Source organism: Amphiura filiformis, chromosome 5 (assembly GCF_039555335.1).
Source record: "Amphiura filiformis chromosome 5, Afil_fr2py, whole genome shotgun sequence".
Lineage (NCBI taxonomy): Eukaryota > Metazoa > Echinodermata > Ophiuroidea > Amphilepidida > Amphiuridae > Amphiura > Amphiura filiformis.
Window position 1 is genome coordinate 1,339,954 of NC_092632.1, and position 18,724 is coordinate 1,358,677.

Consider the following 18,724-nt stretch of genomic DNA (forward strand, 5'->3'; position numbering starts at 1 on the left):
AGATTCCAGAACACCTGAGTTTGATCTCAGGGTAGATATGCCAACAGAGTCGGTCTTCAAATTCTTCATGAAGGACCAGAACTTTTTGCTGGAATCTAGACAAACAGAGTTGATAAACTCTCTGTGAGCCTTCCTCGTAGCTTTCTGAGTGGCCTTGCGCAAATCATGGAAGCGATCAAGAGATTCCTGGTCCCCGACTTTCTGTTTATGGTTAAACGCACGCTGTTTCTTTTTTCAGCTGTCTCTTAATATTCCTCCCTATCCAAGGGGTCAGATTGCGCTTACTGACCATGCGAGTCGGAATGTGGGAATCCATGGAATTCTTGACCGCTTTCTCAAAGTCAACCCATAGGTCACTCACAGAGCACGATGAAGGATCACTAGAAATCAGAGTATCACTAAACTGCTTGAGATCATTTCTGATGGCACTGAGGTCAGCTTTCTGATATAGAAAGACCTTTCTAGGCTTGGTTTTAATCACCTTGGGCCTAGAGCTGACTATGATCATGGGGATACCGTCATGATCACTCAACCCTGGGATAAGTGAAAACCTTTCAACCAGGGTTGGATTGTTGGTGAAAAATAAATCAAGGATGTTTTTGCCTCGAGTAGGTTTAGTGACCATTTGCTCAAGGCCAAAGTCTGCAGCAATCTCAAGCATGTGTTTGGAAAGTCCAACATACTGGGAATTAGGGGTGACACTCTGAGAATCCCAGTCGACTCCGGGTAGATTAAAATCGCCAGCAAGCCAGATATGGCTACGATTAGATCTTTTGATCTTGCTGAGCGAATCCCTAAGTTGGTCCATGTACTCAGTGGTGTTACCAAATTGATGCGATCGATAGAAAGCACCAACAATGATCTGTTTCATCCCTTGGACTGAGATAGAAATCCAGACAACTTCACAGTTTGAATCGAGATCAATTCTGTGAGTGGCGATGAGGTCGTTCTTAACTGCAATCAGAACTCCCCTCTAACAGCAGAACCAAAGTCACGGTCTTTTCTGACTATTTGGTACTGTGGTGGGAACAATTCACTACTATTAATGGAGCAATCCACATGGGTTTCTGTCCCTATGATGACATCAGGGTTATTGGTGTCTATGCAACAAGCCAATTCAGAAATCTTGCCCGTATACCTTGAAAGTTGATGACTAACACTTTCAGGTTACTACGTTTTGGCCGGCCTGTTATTATTGCCAGGAGTAGTACGATTAATATGAACACCACTGGTCGCTCTAGGCGAGGATGCCGCCAGAGGAGGGCTTTTTGGCCCAGAGCTATTACAACTAGCGTGGCTAGTGTTAGTTTCTAAATCAAAATCAGTTGACAAAATTGAATATGAGTTGGACACGGTGACATTAGATGTACTAAAGAATGAGTCAGTAAAGTTTGGCAGTCCACACTTAATACAAATCCAGGAGACGCTGCAATTGGCAAGTGCTTCGTAAGTTGACAGGTCCATGTTCAGGCAATCCGAATGGCACCATTCCATGCACCCGTCGCACCCTAAGCGCATGCTGATTCCATTTAACCGCTTTGCTGCAGATCATACATGGGAATTTTGGTGTGTAGGGACCTGGATTGGGATGTAAGTCACCTGCACGTGCGAGCATCAGTATGGAAATATAACACAAGGTGATCTTCCACGGCCGATTACAACTCGTAATCCTCAAAGATTGGGGTCCTGTGTTGCTTAGGACTCCCAATAGGGCCGGGGAGTGGTCAAAATAATTCTGACTAACTAAACTGATCTCATTTGACATTGAGGGTTGATACTGAAGAGTATCAGGCATATGTTCCATCCAGGTTTGGTGGATCTGTAAGCCAAATCCAACAATGAATAATAAAGAGACCAGAACAATGTCAGGTCTCATGAGTGCGAGCAGGAGTTTTCACAGCAGCACTAGAGAATTAGGCTGATGAAAACTAGCGTCGGGGATAACTACGCTCACGCGATCTTTTAAAGCAGGATTAGAAAAACTTGGCGCAAGCGTGGCCTACCTGACAAACTTTACCCTCGGCTTCGAGCACAAAATATTTTAAAAATAATAAATACACAATATATAATATACAATGGTATGCATAGATAGTAACACAAGAGCCCAAATAAGGCAAGGCAAATCAATCATGCGCGCATGCAATTATCGTACAATAAGAGCGCTTGCAATTATGAAATGCAATGAATGTCACAAGAAATATATGCAATTAGCACTTAATTGAGCAATATAAATATGATACAAAAATATATGGCAATATGACAACGCCGATGGCAATGTATACATGTATGATAATACAGTATACAGAATTTACATGTACAATACAAAACATGTAAGTCTGTCTAGCAAATGACAGGAAGGATTTTAAAATTCAAACAATCCAACTTACAATATCAATCAAATCAATGGAGCACGACTAGCGCAAATTTTGATGCGCATGGCTGCACGCACAGCAATGTATTATGGTACAAAAATATAAATACATATCATTGAACAGTGACAGCGCCAATTGGCGGTGTATACATTATATGAATAAATACAGCAAACGAATATATACATGAGATAACATTAACAAGCAAGCAATTGCCGATGGCAATGTGAGGACAACAATTAATCCAGCTTGCAAGTTACAATAATATTGAGCTAGCACTAACGCAATTGGCGCGCGCACGCTCACAAGAATCAATATACAAAGTAATTATCAATAAATAGAAAAACGATAAATATACAGGTATGTATAATCATGATAATGAAGATGCAAATCATGAAATGTAAACATGGGGTCATACATTCATGCAATCGACAACATGAAGAGGCATGTAAACACAAGCATGAAAATGCTCAAAACAAGGCATATGAGAGGGACAACCTAACCCCACCGGTAGAGTTTCTCACAACCACCGTCCCGCGGTCCAAGGCACTACTGTCTAGCCCGCCATAGCTACGCAATAGGGTTTAGTTGGATGAAGAAAACCCTCGTTGACAGACTGACTGTCACTGACTGTAGGTTGTAACTCAATGTCAAAATGGCCTCTTTTGGGTCAGATGACTACAAAACTTCAACACAGATTTTTGGTGATATAAAAGTCTTAAACTACCAACAAACCACACTACTTGCTCAATAGATGTTAAATGAGCAAATCTGGAGAGAGTTTATGGATGGATGGAAAACATAAACAGGGATTTTGATGGATGTAAAATCCCACGACCTCCAGGTCTGAAAAAAGCAAACCTCCGTCGACGCATGCGCACCAACACCAATCATATGTTTTGCAAAATTACTTTTACAAACTAAACCGTCCCGCATATGTTTGATAGCAATTGCACAAGGTGAGAAGGTCCTATGCAGCATGCGCTTGACATCATGTGTGTATACGCATGGACTAATGCTTAAAGAGTTATAGGACTTTGGCAGAACGTTCTGTAGTACCAGTACTAATTAAACCTGAAAAACAATAGCAACGCACTCTAGCATCGAATGCGTAACTATCGTGTGCAAATTCAAAGCTATAGAGTTCTCAAGTAAGGTTGAATGTCTCTGTTTTAGCTGATAAAATGTGGGATTTTTTGAAGTTCTTTCATCCGATTTAGATATATCCAAGTTATGAATGGATTTGGCAAAACTTAGTAAGAGCTTGTGAATTTACCCGATGTTCACATAATGTGAGGGAGAAAACAACAGTTTTCCTGTGAGCTTTATCAAAGTGCAAAATGTGACCACCTTTAACATCAACGGCGATTATTTCCATATTAATTTTCTCAGTGAAATGATGATTTAGGTACACATAAATACAATAAAATATAGCATCTATAATTCTATATACGAATCCGACTTGACACATTCCTACACCTCACTGGCGGCCATGGCTGGGGCCTTCCATCCATTTTACATGACACCAGTATCACAGGCGTGCAGGGTTTACTGCTCCTGTGACGCAGCGCAAGTGCTATGCGCTTGATGCGCTCGCGATAGTGGGCATCTTGGATCGCAATCCAAACGAACTATGAAAGACGAAGATAAAAAGACTACTTTGCGTCTGACGTCATCTGTCAATCAAAATCCGAGCACAGTTTGTTTACAAGTGTCGTGATGATATGAGTTGCTGAACACGGCGGTAAAACCGGGCGCCTTATTGTTAATTTTGCACCTTCAAACATACAAACCATCTCAAAAGTTAGGTCCTAATAATAGTAGGACACTTTCTTTAGCGAAGGCACCGTGTCAACAATGCCTAGAAAAGTTGCTTTTTTGCCTTGTAAGAGTACGTAATTTTCGCCATTCACTGCTATTCCTTTTCTCCGATCGGCACCAGCCAGATGAATCGACCTTCCTTTTACGCGCTATTAGCCAATCAAGGATCGTAGAGAATTTGATTGACAGTGACGTCAGACGCAAACTAGTCTTTTTATGATTGTCTTTCATTATAAGGTCAAGTTTGGCGTGGATGGCCCCCAGCTATATGGCTGACTTAATCCTGACCATCACTTAGCTCGTCGGATTTGTCTATCTGTAAGCAGTTATACTCAGCATAAAGAGCAACATTGGCTCAAGAAAACTATTTCTCATTTTTTTTATATTTTGGTCTATTTCTGATTTTAGGCATCATTTTGTGCAGATTGGCATTTGTGAATTTTAAGAAGTTCATTTTATATGGTCAATATCTCAAAAACACAATGCCAATATCAACACAAAATAAAAAACCTGTTTTCCTTAATGGAGTCTCAAGATTTAAAAAAAAATTAAAATGTTTGGAAGGAGTGTTTTTTTGTTAAGATTCCTTGATGTCTTGCCTTTAACAAAGTGTATACTTTTATAATAGGTCTTGCATGAATAATTACAAAGTTATGGCTCATGTAGTATGCATGTCTGAGAGTACACAGCTGCAGAGAAATTATCTTCATAAGCCTTTTTGAAGTATGGCGGGCACAAAAGGAGAGGGCATACTTTGGTTTGAGTAAACTTTTGTCAGCTGAGAAAGCATACAAAGGTTTACTCAAACCAAAGTACGCCCTCTCCTTTCATGCCCGCCATACTTCAAAAAGGCTTATGTATTTACATGGGACTTTTTGTCAATACTACTGTTCTTGTTTTTTTGCCAAATTTTTTATTTCAAAACTATCTAATGACAATTTTAATGACTTATCCTTCACTTTTAGGCAATTTATACACAATTTTTATTTTTCATTTCATTTTCATTTCAATTTTATTTATACACGGAAAAGCCCAGATCAGCCCTTGAGCTGGTCTTCCCTGGGGCCGTGTTGCTACATAAATTTACATGTTACATGACATCATTAATCAAGGATATTAAAAGTAAATGGAAATACAAAACAAGTATAAAAACTATATATGACAAAGTGATAAAATATAAATTAAACATACAAAGCAAGTACAATTGACAAAATAATACGGTAACCAAAAGCAAACATTTAGGCAAAGTTCAATTCATAATTACAGTGAAGCAATCTCCTGAACGCAGCAGATCTATCGCACAACTGTGCTTCAGCTGAGAGATCGTTCCATAGATGAGCACCCCTGTACAAAAGACTGCGTTTCTTAAAGTTATTTGAAGGAAAAGGAACATCAACATTATTTGGATTACGCCTGAGATTATAGTTATATTCCTTTTTCTCAAATAACATGCAAATATTATCAGGAAGTATGTTGTTTGTAACCCTGAACATGAACTCTGCCAAATGGATGTTTCTTATTTCAGCAAGTGTCATTTGAAATACTTTTGCTAGGATCACTGAATAAGCCTTTAAATTAATGAAATAATATACTTAAAATGTACAATTTCCCCAGGGTGTTTTCTACTGTGGAAAGACGTGCTAAGATCTACAGTGGTGACATTGAGAATTATGTGAGGGTACCAGAAGAAGGAGTATTATATGATGCTGTCCTGAATGTACTTGGTCTCAAACATCCCTATGAAGTGGTAGGTTGACACAGTATGGGAATATCTAACCTGTCATGTAAGTTATTACATGCAGGTGACACAAAGCAAAAATCCAGTTAAACAATGAAGGTCTTTTGGTACAAATTTGGGTTTATCCCCAAATGATAACAAATCAACCTGCTACAATGAATTTTTTGTCCATATGCTGCATAATCACACAAGTCCAGGCCCATAGCCAGCATTTGGGGGGGGGGAGTGCTAATTTTGATAAAGTGGACTTTTTTCCAAGGGGGGGGGGTAATTCTGTGAAAATTGGACTTTCTTCCCCAAATTTAGACCGTTTTTGACCAAAAAAATCTTAAATAATCAAATTTTTTGGCTCATTAGCTTGCAAATTCTAAAAATTTTGGACTTTTTGTATACTTTTGCAAATTTGGGAGGGGTTGCGTTGCAATGTAGACTTACTCTGGTTTCTTCTTCATGAAGATTTCTACTCTCAAATTTTTACAGTTTTTTCACGTTAGGCTAATACAGGGATTTTTCGATGATAATTTTGACCAAAAAGGCAATTTAATTTTTGGGTACATTTTTTGACAGAAAAGTAAAAGTAGAATCATTTTGGAAAAAACAACAACATTTGGTGCAAATTTGATTTTTCATCACAGGCTATTCGGATTTCAACAATACTTGGTTGAGGGGAAAGTTGAAGATAATAATTAAATTTTCAAAATTGTCTCCTTTGGCCTTGTTACATCAGATTGTGTCACATATAATGATAATAATTTATCTCTTATAGATTAATTTGTTCTTTTCAGTTTATAGAGAAGCGTGATAGTTGTGACAAGGAGCAACAAACACCAATCTTTGAATTGACAACAAAAGAAGGAAAACTGTGGCCGGTTTTCATTATAGAAAAGGTAATTTATTTGATACACAAGTGCCAAAGAGGTAAATAAGGATAGAGCGCCCTGCTTGCTGAACCGATGAGGTTGTATGCTCCAGGTTACTTGCTGCCGTTTTGTTAAAAATCAAACCTTAAATGATATAAAACGCTATACGAAAAACAGCACCAACTATTACTAAATCAGCCAAAAAATCTACTCTTTTATGTATAGATAGACAAAGTTGAACAAATTATGGACTTAAACACATTAAATGTCCTAGTGTACCCTCATTTTATATAATTATTGCTCAATTAAACTAGGAATGGAAACTTGTACATCCTCTAAATTTGGTAGGTTCATCAGTGTTGCCAGAGAAAAGACACCACTTTCGCAACATGGCCGGCTTTGTTCGCCACTGTGATGTCTTTTCTATGGCAACGGGACAAATGTACTAGATTTAGGAATGGGCTTGCCTTTATTATGCAGCAGTACTATGCTAAAACAATGGTACACATTGAAGTTCAGTGCGCTAAAATATATAATCATTTAACTTTATTTATACATACCGGTACTCAAGTAAATTCAGTTACAATTTTAGTAGTATTTAGGGCTATTTTTGTAAGGTCCCTTCATTTCATAATAAGTTGTTCAATGTGGGATTTTCAATGAAATAGCAATGTACTAGCTCAGGCTCAGTGATCTCAGTGATCTTAAAACAAATGTGCAACATGTATCAGCAGGCTTCCCCCAAAGTGACAATAGGGTCTGCTTTGCATTTGCTGTCAAATGTGGATGTGCTAGGAAAAGATTTTCATGAGTAGGCCCCTTTCAAATCATGGATTTGCCCCTGTGATACTAGTACTTAGCCATAATAGGCAATGCTCATAAAGGTTTCTTCATCCATCAAAAGTACTCATGCTATTTGCTCTACCCACAGAAATAGATAAAGGGAAAATCTTGACTTTGTTCTGTCATGCAGGAAAAGTTGCGAGTAAACTTTGCTCAAATGCATTCTGAATGATGCTTGTGTATGACATTCCCAGACCAGGTGTAATGTGAAATGTTTGAAATATTATTACACACTGATTGCATGGAAAGAGTGACACAATAACTTTTCATAACATGGGTGCTTGAAAAGAAATGTTTGGTTGTATTTTCTATTTGAATAGACATAGATCATTTTGATGCAATAAACTTTTGATTTTAAACAATAACAAGTAAAAACACAGGGACTCTTAAAATACTAACATTATACTTTCACATAATCGATATGATAATCTATACTTTTGTATTCTCCTAATAGTTTGGTTTACTTTACTGCTGTTTACCATTAGTAGAACAAGGATGTCAGGCTAGACCACCTCTTATTGAAATGTAAGTTGTTGATAATGTTTATTCATTTATTTCATTAATAGCAAACTTTCATATCTAGTCTGCAAAGATAGACAGGAGCAAAAAGATTAGTAATTTAAACTAATTTTTCATAGTAAAGAAGATAGTATTTCAAGTAGGAAATCACAAAATAAGTGGACATGTACTGCATATAGCTACCCTAGAGGTAAGATTTAAGGGAACATTTTCAAGTTAGCTAAATGATTGCACGAGAGCAAACAGACTGTGCTGGGGCATTCACACCATCAAAATACTAATGCACCAGACTCTAACTTGACTGCAAGTGAAACAAACCAAAAGCTGAAAGATGATTTGTTCCATACGGAAAAGAAAATGTGATGTGATTATTTAAATCAATCTGATGCAGTTTAAAGGATTTGCCCTTTGTGATATTATTTGAATTTGCATTGTTTGATTATGTTTGACAATTTTTTTGTTTTTTATAGCCCTGGGATCTCTGTTGGTTTTTCCCTGCTACTCTGTATGGCAGAATTCCTAGGATCATTACCAAAAGGAGCTGATCAGGTAAATGGAATAAAAAATAAAACACAAGTGTAACAAATACTGCCTGTGAGACAAATCTTCCAGATCCCCACAGCAAACTCTCCATCTAATATGATGGGTAGCCAGGTAGCTTGCTAAGACACTGTGCATCATCATTGTCAGTGTTGCACCATGATTTCATCTGATTCGATTGGTATACATCAGATATATCTTACCTCCCATGATGCATTTCTCCCATTTAAATTTTCTGTAATGATTTGCTATCTAGTGCAACATGAGTTGATATTGATGAAATGTACCTCAATGAACAGAGCACATCCAGATATTGCAAAATATGTTTATTTATTGACTATCAACCCATGTTTAGCCAGTTTATTCTCAAAATGAAAACAAAGGGAACATGTACAAAGTAATGGGAGTGTCATGTGATGGATTGGATAACCTTTGATGTTATATTCTTAATATTTGTATTGGCTAGAATCACCGCAGGCTTCAAGATCTACACACCTACTTGAGTCAAGCAGCTCCATTTGGGACTCCATTAGATATTAATCCAACTACTGTAAGAGCTACTTTGACAAGTAAGCCAAGTGCACAGGTTTCAACACATAACAAGGTAAATTGATTGATTTATTTATTGATTGATTGATTGAGTGAGTGAGTGAGAAAGGGAGGGGCAAATCAGTGAGTGAGTATGTAAGAATGTTGGTGTGTGAGTAGGTGGATTGATGATTGGTGTTTGTTCAGTGTGGGAGGGAGAACTTCAAACTTTCATGCTTGAATAGAATTAAAGTACTTGCTAAAGTACCTCCTGCTACATGAACAAAACATTTCTGGCAAATTAATTCGTTTAGCAAAAATATTGTCAACTTTGAATTATGTTCTGGTATACCAGAACGAAATTTCAACAGTGGCTTATGGAACAGTGTAGTATACATACATAATCATGCATAACTTGCAACTGAAATTTGAGAATAACCTCTTTTTGTAGATATCTACTGAAAAATGTTATAAAAAGAGGGTGCTAGGATCATGTAATGCTCCTAAAAAGAATGTAAAAATTAATTTATTTTTTCCTTTTTATTACTATTTACAAGCAACCAGCCTGGAAACCCAGTACAGTTAAGACCAAACCACAGCTTTATGTGACTGTGTCGGAGCATGCACGTGCAGTTATGTATGGGAATCCTCAGCTACAAGATGTATGCAATGTGTATGGCAGTATATCATGTAAGGTAAGTATGGACACAGGATTAGGGTTAGGGTTATGATCACAGCTGCATGTGACTGTGTCGCAGCATGTTGATGCCGTTATGTATGGGAATCCTCAGCTACAAGATGTATGCAATGTATATTGCAGTATATCATGTAAGGTAAGTAGAGATTCAGGCAGAAGTCATTTTGTAACTACATTCAAAGCTTTCTTATCTGGCAAAGATGGACATTAGTTGGATAAGAGAAATATCTGGATGAATTGTGCATTTTTGCATTGAATGTCCAAAGTGCTGAACTTGGGACAGTTGGGACTGGGAATCCACAAGGTTTTAACCACAGATGATTGTGAGTATCCCCGTTTAGTGTGCGAGGCCATCCAGATCAAGAAGAAATCGCCAATGCTAAATCTCGATCAAGGACTGGAATTGCTGTCCTTATACAAGGCCCTCATTCGACCAAAAATCGCCAATGGTCAACAAAAGGGCAAGTCCATCACAACATCACGGGACTTTTGATGAAGATGTGTGTTACTAACACATCGAAAATTCAAGGTTAGTTGAATTTTTGTGCTGAAAGAAAAAGTTACATTTAAATTTGATCTTTCCCATATGTCTTTTCAGGCTGAACTAGAAGGTATCATTCCAGAGGTAACCCTCAACCTATCTGTACCACAGGACTCCCCACCCATAGACAATCTCATTGTCCACCCTTGTGTCCAGGCTGCTGACACACAATTTGTAAATACAGGCAAGTATTTGGTGGAACTAATTTACAAATATTTAAACACTTTTACTGCAGTTATTCATTCGATGTACTTTTTTGTCTCGCCTGAATGTTCAGGGAGAGACTTAGTAATCACTATGGTGGGGGTGTCCGCGTGCGTGTGTGTGTGGGGGGGTGTGCGTGTGTGTGTGTTAGGAAAAAGCTTGTGAACGCGTTATCTTGAGAACCGTAAGTGCTATGATGATGAAACTTTATAGGGGGTAGCATGACCAAAGGGTGTCGACCTGATTCGATTTTGAGCGCAAAATATGGTAATTAAGTACCTAATTTGCATAATTTATGCGTAATAAGCAAAATACCTTGTGAACAGATTATCTGGAGATCCGTATGGGGTACAGTGACGTAACTTGGTGGGGAGTAAGCGTGGCCAGATGTTCTCGACCTGATTAGATTTTCAGCGCAAAATATGCTAATTAAGTACCTAATTTGCATAATTTATGCGTATTTGATGCGTATCAAGCAAAAAACCCTTGTGAACAGCTTATCTGGAGATCCGTATGGGGTACAGTGACGTAACTTGGTGGGGAGTAGCTTGGCCAGATGTTCTCGACCTGATTAGATTTTCAGCGCAAAATATGCTAATTAAGTACCTAATTTGCATAATTTATGCGTATTTGATGCGTATCAAGCAAAAAACCCTTGTGAACAGCTTATCTGGAGATCCGTATGGGGTACAGTGACGTAACTTGGTGAGGAGTGGCGGGGCCAGAGGTTCTCGACCTGATTAGATTTTGAGCGTAAAATATGGTAATTAAGTACCTAATTTGCATAATATATGCGTAATAAGCAAAATACCTTGTGAACAGATTATCTGGAGATCCGTATGGGGTACAGTGACGTAACTTGGTGGGGAGTTTGCGTGGCCAGAGGTACTCGACCTGATTAGATTTTCATGAGGTCAAAGGTCACATACAAGGTCAAAGGTCAACTGAGGTCACCAAATCTTTTAATAATTAATTTTCAACTGTGCATCACATATCCCAATAACAGCTTGATCGGTCATGTAATTAAGGAAATATGCGACTTTAAGATAGTCGCTTTCTTTGTAAAGTATAGCAAAGTAGCACTTTCAATGAGTGATAACTCGTAAAAAGGAAGCATCTTTCTGTTTTGATTTATTACTTTGATGAAATAGTTCTTTGGTTTTGCCAAATTTTTGGAAGGTCATTACGGGGTCATCCGAGGTCACTCAGGGGTCATCTGAGGTCAAGTTATTAAAAACTCGTATGGGCATGAAACTTGATGGGTACAGTCAACATTTCAAGGCAAATTTTTGGAAGTTCATTTTGGGGTCACCAGGGGTCATCTGAGGTCAAATTAGTAAAAACTGTCGTATGGGCATGAAACTTGGTGGGTACAGACATCATTTAAAGCCAAATTTTTGGAAGGTCATTTCGGGGTCATCTGAGGTCAAATTAGTAAAAACTGTTGGATGGACATGAAACTTGGTGTGTACGGTCAACATTTAAAGCCAAATTTTTGGAAGGTCATTTCGGGGTCACCAGGGGTCATCTGAGGTCAAATTAGTAAGAACTGTCGTATGGTCATGAAACTTGGTGGGTACAGTTACCATCGGCCAGATAATCGTGCCCAGCCGATAACCGCCAAATTCATTTACCTCTCTACCAACAGTTATCGCAAAAGCAGGCGGTCACAAAAGCAGGCGAGACTCGTGGTTCGAGAACCGCCTTGTATCACTTGATCTGGTCAGCTTCATGCATTCAAATACAAAATATTTATCCCAGGGAAAGTTAATTTACTTTTACATTTAAAGTTGATATCAATCAGTCCATTCTACCTTTTTAACAATTACGCTGCAGTTTATTAGATAAATAGCTAAAACTGAAAAACTATGACTCCTGCCATCCTACTCACTGTAAAGTGATACTTGTTCCATTAGCCAGCAGTGTTTAGTTTTTAAACTCTTTGGAAATTTATATATAGAAATTGTTCTGTGTACTGTATTTGATCACTAATATAGAGTGGAAATATATAGATGAGATGATCTTTAGACCTGATGAATCTATTCAGTAATGTGTTCACTATATTTTGAATTCAGGTTATAAATCCAATGCATCATTGACCCAGAGGAAGGTACGGTTTACTCCGCCCTCAGAAATGTTTATCTTATGCCATTATACCATGAGTGATGCAGACACCAATCAGTCTCTACCCATCACTGCATCTTATCAGATGAAAGGCAATGAACAAGAAGCCAACCTGATGATCAAAGTGAAACTCAACAAGCGTGTAAGAAACTGGTTTGAATACTGTGAGGTGCAACTACCATTCTATAACAGGTGAGAATTAAGGGTGGTTTGTAGGGATTGCAATATGGTACATTCAGTGTACTGCATCTCAAATAAACCTGCTGCAATACTATATCAATTTTATTTATTACCATATTTCACCCTGTGGCAGTGAAGTCAGTGTGCAATTTTAAATAGCTAGTGTTCACTCAAAGTCCTGGCATATGCAGGCATATGCTTAAAGATACCGCATATAGATGCACGCCAGAAACAGCTGCCTCAACGCATTGACATCACTGCCACATCAGGGTGAAAAATGGTATAGCTGCGCTACAGTAACTTAATGTACTGTTTTTGACTCACAATATGCCAAGCTGTTGTGTGTATAACACATTATTGTGTATAATGCTATCAATATCAGCAGCTTACTCAGGGTACTCAACTTTTGAGCACAGTAAAACCGTGAGATTTTATTACTTCAGGATTGCTGTCAAAAATCTGCTTCAAAGTAAAGTCACATTTCATTTGTTTGAAAAACTGAAATGAAAGAAAAAGAAAGACGGAGTAGCTTAGCACCTGCCATAGCATGCCATACAGATAGTGGTTTACTTTGCAGCTAAAATGTAAAATGCACCTGTCTTGTGAGTTACTCAGGGTATTCAACTTTTGAGCACAGTAAAAGCATGAGATTTTATTACTTCAGGATCGTTTCAAAGTAAGGACACATTTCATTGGTTTGAAAAACTGAAATGAAAGAAAACAAAAGACGGACTGGATTGGAAGAGGGCTTCAGAGGATAAAATGGCTTAGGTGGGGTGAGGGGATGTGAGTACAGGCTAGTGAGCAGGTAATTTAGCATATTTGAACATTTTTGAACTATCCTATGCTTTTTTAGGAATGAAATGGTGCCCCAATAATATGTGTCAGTGGCGTAGTGTGGGTCATCACATTGGGGGTGGGGCAGTGACCATGATTGGGGGGGCACCGGGTCTGATTGGGGGGCCCCCGTGCCCCTATGATGCTACGCCACTGATAGGTGTGCCAAAATTGCCCCCCCCCAGTAAGTGTTTCTTCTTCTGTGGCTTGCCAAAACATTCAAAGAGATTATATATTATTGTTACGCTTCCTATTAGGAAGGATCAAGCTTTGCCCAGTTTGGTTGAATTAGTCTGATGTTAGCAGCAATGAAATGACACCCGCACTCAAATTTGCTCCTATCACAGACCAACATACTTGTCCTCCAAGTCTGAGTAGTGTATAGAGCTGATGAATAATGATTAGACCAAATGAAGACTTCACAAAAAGTAATGCAGCCATTATAAATATGTCTATAGCTTCATGACTATTAATGGTATTCACAATGTTTTAACATAAAAAGACAGGTGGTTTACAAATGTATGTACGCGTATTTTGATACCCCATTTGTCCAATTTCGTTCAATATTAACAACACAGCAGTATTTTGAAGGACACAACCACAAATTTAAAAGTTGCACATACAGCGATCAATGGTTATTAAACGCAAGCATTGTAAAACCTGCCATAATCTTCGCGCTGGATGCAAATCAATACAATGTACAGCAACTTTTAAATTCAGACTTCTTTTAATAGTTCCGAAGGAATAGACATGTTTGTAATGGCTGTGTTACTTTTCGTGCAATATTTAGTTCAAGGGTATTGTATCTACATGTAGCCTTTGCTTTTGTAAGTGAAAACAATTGTTTGATTTTTACATTTTTTTTACAATTATATAATTATGTGAAAAAAGAAAAATGTGTTATTTGCCCGCAGAGTACTGCTATAATATGGTTATAGTGTTATATGCTCAAGGATATAGCATAAACATTGGGCTATTCCAGTTGAAATCCATACACCCCCTATGGAACACATAACCTAACCTCCTACACAGGAAGTGTAGATTTCAAATGGAGTCACCCATTCAGGTAATCCCATTTGAAATTCACACTCCGTGTTGAAGAATAAGGTCATGTCTTCCATAGGGAGGGGGTGTATGGATATCAACTGGAATATGCTATTGTGTAGCAGGATCTGCCTTGAGAGCTCTTAACATGTTCCATACAATTCTCTTGCAAGTTCCTTTTTTTTTTTTTTTTCCTTGGGGGGAAACAGTGGAACAACGGTCATATTTTTAGAGCATAGATAATTTGAGCTGTAGGGGGAAAATTGCAACTTTTAGTCCAAACTGTAGATTTTTCTATATTGTGTTCAATTGTAATTGTATCATGATCAAGGATGCAGCACACACATTGTGTAGGGACAAAGGATCTCCCTTGAGCATTACATAACATATTCCATACAATTTTCTTGTGATTTTGATTTTATTTTTGTTATGTAATTTTATTTTCCGGGGAGAATGGAATGAACAGCGGTATTTTTTGAGGGGTAAAGAATTTGATATTTGAAAAGAAAATTGCAGGTTTTGCAGGTTTTTACGTTGATGAGGATAATTTATGACCTTCAGAGATAGATGCATATTGGGCTATTCCATGTAAATTCCACACCCCTATGGAGGATTACACTACCATCTCACCTTGTGTTCAATCTAGCTGCAAATGTTTACTTGTTTTATGTCTTCACATGGGTGTCGACTACAGACGACAAGTTACACATTTTATTGAAACTTTTATTTAAAGATTCTACAAATTTTACATTTTCATAACCATATTTGGAGTCAGCATGAAAAATGCATTAAAATGAGTACAAACATGGCCAGCATTTGTTCTGCGTGGAGAGGGTTAAATGTCATAAGAAATTGCAAGTAGCTCATTCTGTAAGTGTTAATGGCTACCCATAGCAACAATGATCCATATTTATGTGTTAACCATGGAATTTAACAGCATCACTTGAGTCAGAATCAGTAGCGGTGTTACGGGGGGAGGGCAAAATATTTTTCTTGCCCCCCCCCCCCCACTTTTGAGGCAACCCCCCCAATTACGTAAATTTCCACTTTTTGCAGCAATTTTGCATAAAATTTGTTGATTTTGACCCCCTGAAATTAACTTTGCCTCCCCCCATGCCTTGAAAAAAAATTCCTTTTTTTTTGTGTGTGTACCTTTATTTTACTTCTATGTTTAATGTCCGATTTGAGATTTTTCACCCATGCCATTTGCTGCTTGTATTCAGGTTTTTCTTAGTTTTTGGGTGTTTTGGTTTAGCAAATCTTTGAGTGTCCCTTTAACACATAGCTTACTGTAAGCATAGGTATGCTGTAAGCTGAATTTACGCTTGGTCAGTGAGCGACTAGCAATTAACTCAGTCAAAATCACTTACTATTGACTTAGATACTGAAGTGTAAATTCAGTTTATGAAACATTTAGTCATATATGTTTGTTAATTGTCAATAAGTTATTAAAAATGTGATGAAATCAAGCAAAGATTCTTTCATCAAAATCAATTTTGAAATATGCCCTTATATGTATGGGCCATTAAAAATGTTCATTGAGCAGAAACGGGTGATTTAATTTGTGATTATCCAACTTATTTTGCTTCCATAAAATGAAACCCATTAAGGTGATAGCTGCATTATTTCCCCTTGTTAAGTGATGTACAGGGTGTTCCAAAAATGATTATTATCCTTTGATTTTAATGTTTTTAATTGATCTCTCCATAAAATTTTAATGATTTTACTTATCTCTCCATAACCTGCCCTGAACTAGATAGATTTATCTATAAGAGATACTTTTATTGATAGTGTGGTAGTCTTTAAAAAGTTGTGCTTTTGGGACACCCAGTATGTGCATATGGAAATACAAGTAGACAAAGAATTACAATATTTGAAGCATGTTGCATTAGTTTCATGTGTTTGAACACATTATTTTTTATCAAATTAATTTGCCATTAGCTGTTGTCCCTTGAGTTTATAGCTGCATTATATCAGGGGACACGGTGACTCGGTGGTTACAGCCTTGGACTCACAATCTGAGAGCTTGCTCGACGTGCGTGGGTTCGAGTTCCCATTCCACCACCATGTTGCGCCCTTGGGCAAGGCACTTTGCCTCACTTGCCTTACCCCACCCAGGTGCAATTGGAAGCTGTTAGGGGTAGTCACAGTTGTTGCACTGATGAACCCTGCGCCATTTGTAGGCTGCAAACGTGGTTCCGACATATTCTAATGACGGCAGAATAAATGTGGTAAAGCACCTTGAGGCTGTTAATGGCATAAAGCTATTTAAAAATATCTACATTTATTTTTTTGTTTTGATTCAATTTCTACCCAGCATGCACTGCAATTTATTGTGCAATCTGATACAGGAGCTAATTTCAACACCTTTTTATCTCGAATATACAGCATAAGAAGAGTACAACATAAAGTTGGTACTTTTGCTTATTTTGGTACCATTGGTTTCACTAACATTCACTCACTCTTTATATGGTGATCATCAGGCATGAGAAGAGTAAATACATTAAAAAAAAATTTATGCCAAGAAATATCAAGGCATTATCAGCTTTAATTGGTAAAGCTGTCGACGGGTTGGCAGCTAGATAGCTGTTACTCTACTTTTTGAAGCGGGCCCACAATTTCTGGAACATAGGCGGGAGTACATTCCATGTCCAGGCTGTAGATGGAATGAAGGACCATTCATGACTAACAATGTTAGATCTTGGAGTTTGAACGGCAAGGTTGTGAGATCTAATGGAGCGGCAAAGATGCAGGTCAGTCTGAAGATGGTCAGGAAGTAGTTGGCACAAAAGCTGTGGAGCATAGCATATTGTATGGTACATAGTAGTAGTGGCACCAAATACTCTACAGTGGACCAAAGGCTCAATTTGGATATTCATCTCATTTGAAATAATAAATGTATATGGATGATTTGATTTCAATTTTGTTTCGGCATATCAACCAAATAATAATTACTTTTGACCAACTTTTAGAAATACTCATCAAAACTGTTGAAATTCGGACCAAAATCATTTATTTATGATTTTTTTTCCGAAAAGCATATTTTCATCCATTTTCCACAAATTGTTTGGTTCATCATGCTGTTTTTATGATTGCTCCAAAAACTGGGCATTTTTACATATATCTGACATCCCAGTTGTACCAGTAGTATTCCCAATTCCAAAAACAAACAAAAAAACAGCACTAATTTTATGAGATTAAAAATATATCCTGTTCCACCAAATGAAATCCTAATCCTAATCCATTATTTAGAACTTACTGCAATCAAAGTCAAATTTTAATATTTGCCCAATTTTTGGAAATAATTAGGGCCAAAACCATGCATTTTAGGTTGTTTCTTTTAACTTAAATAATAATGATAACAATAATGATAAAAAAACCAGTGCTCTATTTCAGCAGTCAGGAGTGATCCTGTTGTTTGAAACTTGTGGATGATGACAGTAATGCATTCTGGGTTAATTACATGTGCATTGGATCCTGAATACCCTACAGAGTGACATAAGTGCTATATTGCAGCTGACACAAATTACATGGCATCCTTGTCACATTTTTAACAAATACTATGTCTGTTCACATGCCCAAACCAAACAATAATTGTGACGGGATTCTCTACATCTGCAATGTAGACAACTCTTTATTTGATTATCATTGACTAAATGACAGAGAAGGAGTTGATGTGTGTGATAAAGTTAGTTTAATAAAAAACTTGTTGTCAATCATGTCAGTTGTAAAACTTGGGGTTGGACACAGGGTTTCAAATATTGGAGAGGTCCAAGTTAAAGGTCCTCTGCCCTCATTTGCAGATCATAATAAGTAGGTAGTGTGTCAGTGTGTAGACAAATATACATGCAATTTTGTAATGTTTCTTTGAAAATTTAA

At 37.6% G+C, this 18,724-nt stretch overlaps 1 protein-coding gene across 2 annotated transcripts in view; it reads left to right on the plus strand.

Moving 5' to 3' along the window:
* The window catches only part of LOC140152439 (AP-5 complex subunit mu-1-like), a 55,255-nt gene that overhangs the window by 2,143 nt on the left and 34,388 nt on the right, over positions 1–18,724 (plus strand). For both annotated transcript variants that reach the window (XM_072174755.1, XM_072174756.1), the window contains exons 2-9: positions 5,805–5,937; positions 6,714–6,815; positions 8,086–8,156; positions 8,621–8,699; positions 9,157–9,294; positions 9,776–9,913; positions 10,514–10,640; positions 12,736–12,976. In XM_072174755.1, the coding sequence (XP_072030856.1) occupies positions 5,805–5,937; positions 6,714–6,815; positions 8,086–8,156; positions 8,621–8,699; positions 9,157–9,294; positions 9,776–9,913; positions 10,514–10,640; positions 12,736–12,976 (1,029 nt within the window). The remainder of the gene's footprint in view (positions 1–5,804; positions 5,938–6,713; positions 6,816–8,085; positions 8,157–8,620; positions 8,700–9,156; positions 9,295–9,775; positions 9,914–10,513; positions 10,641–12,735; positions 12,977–18,724) is intronic.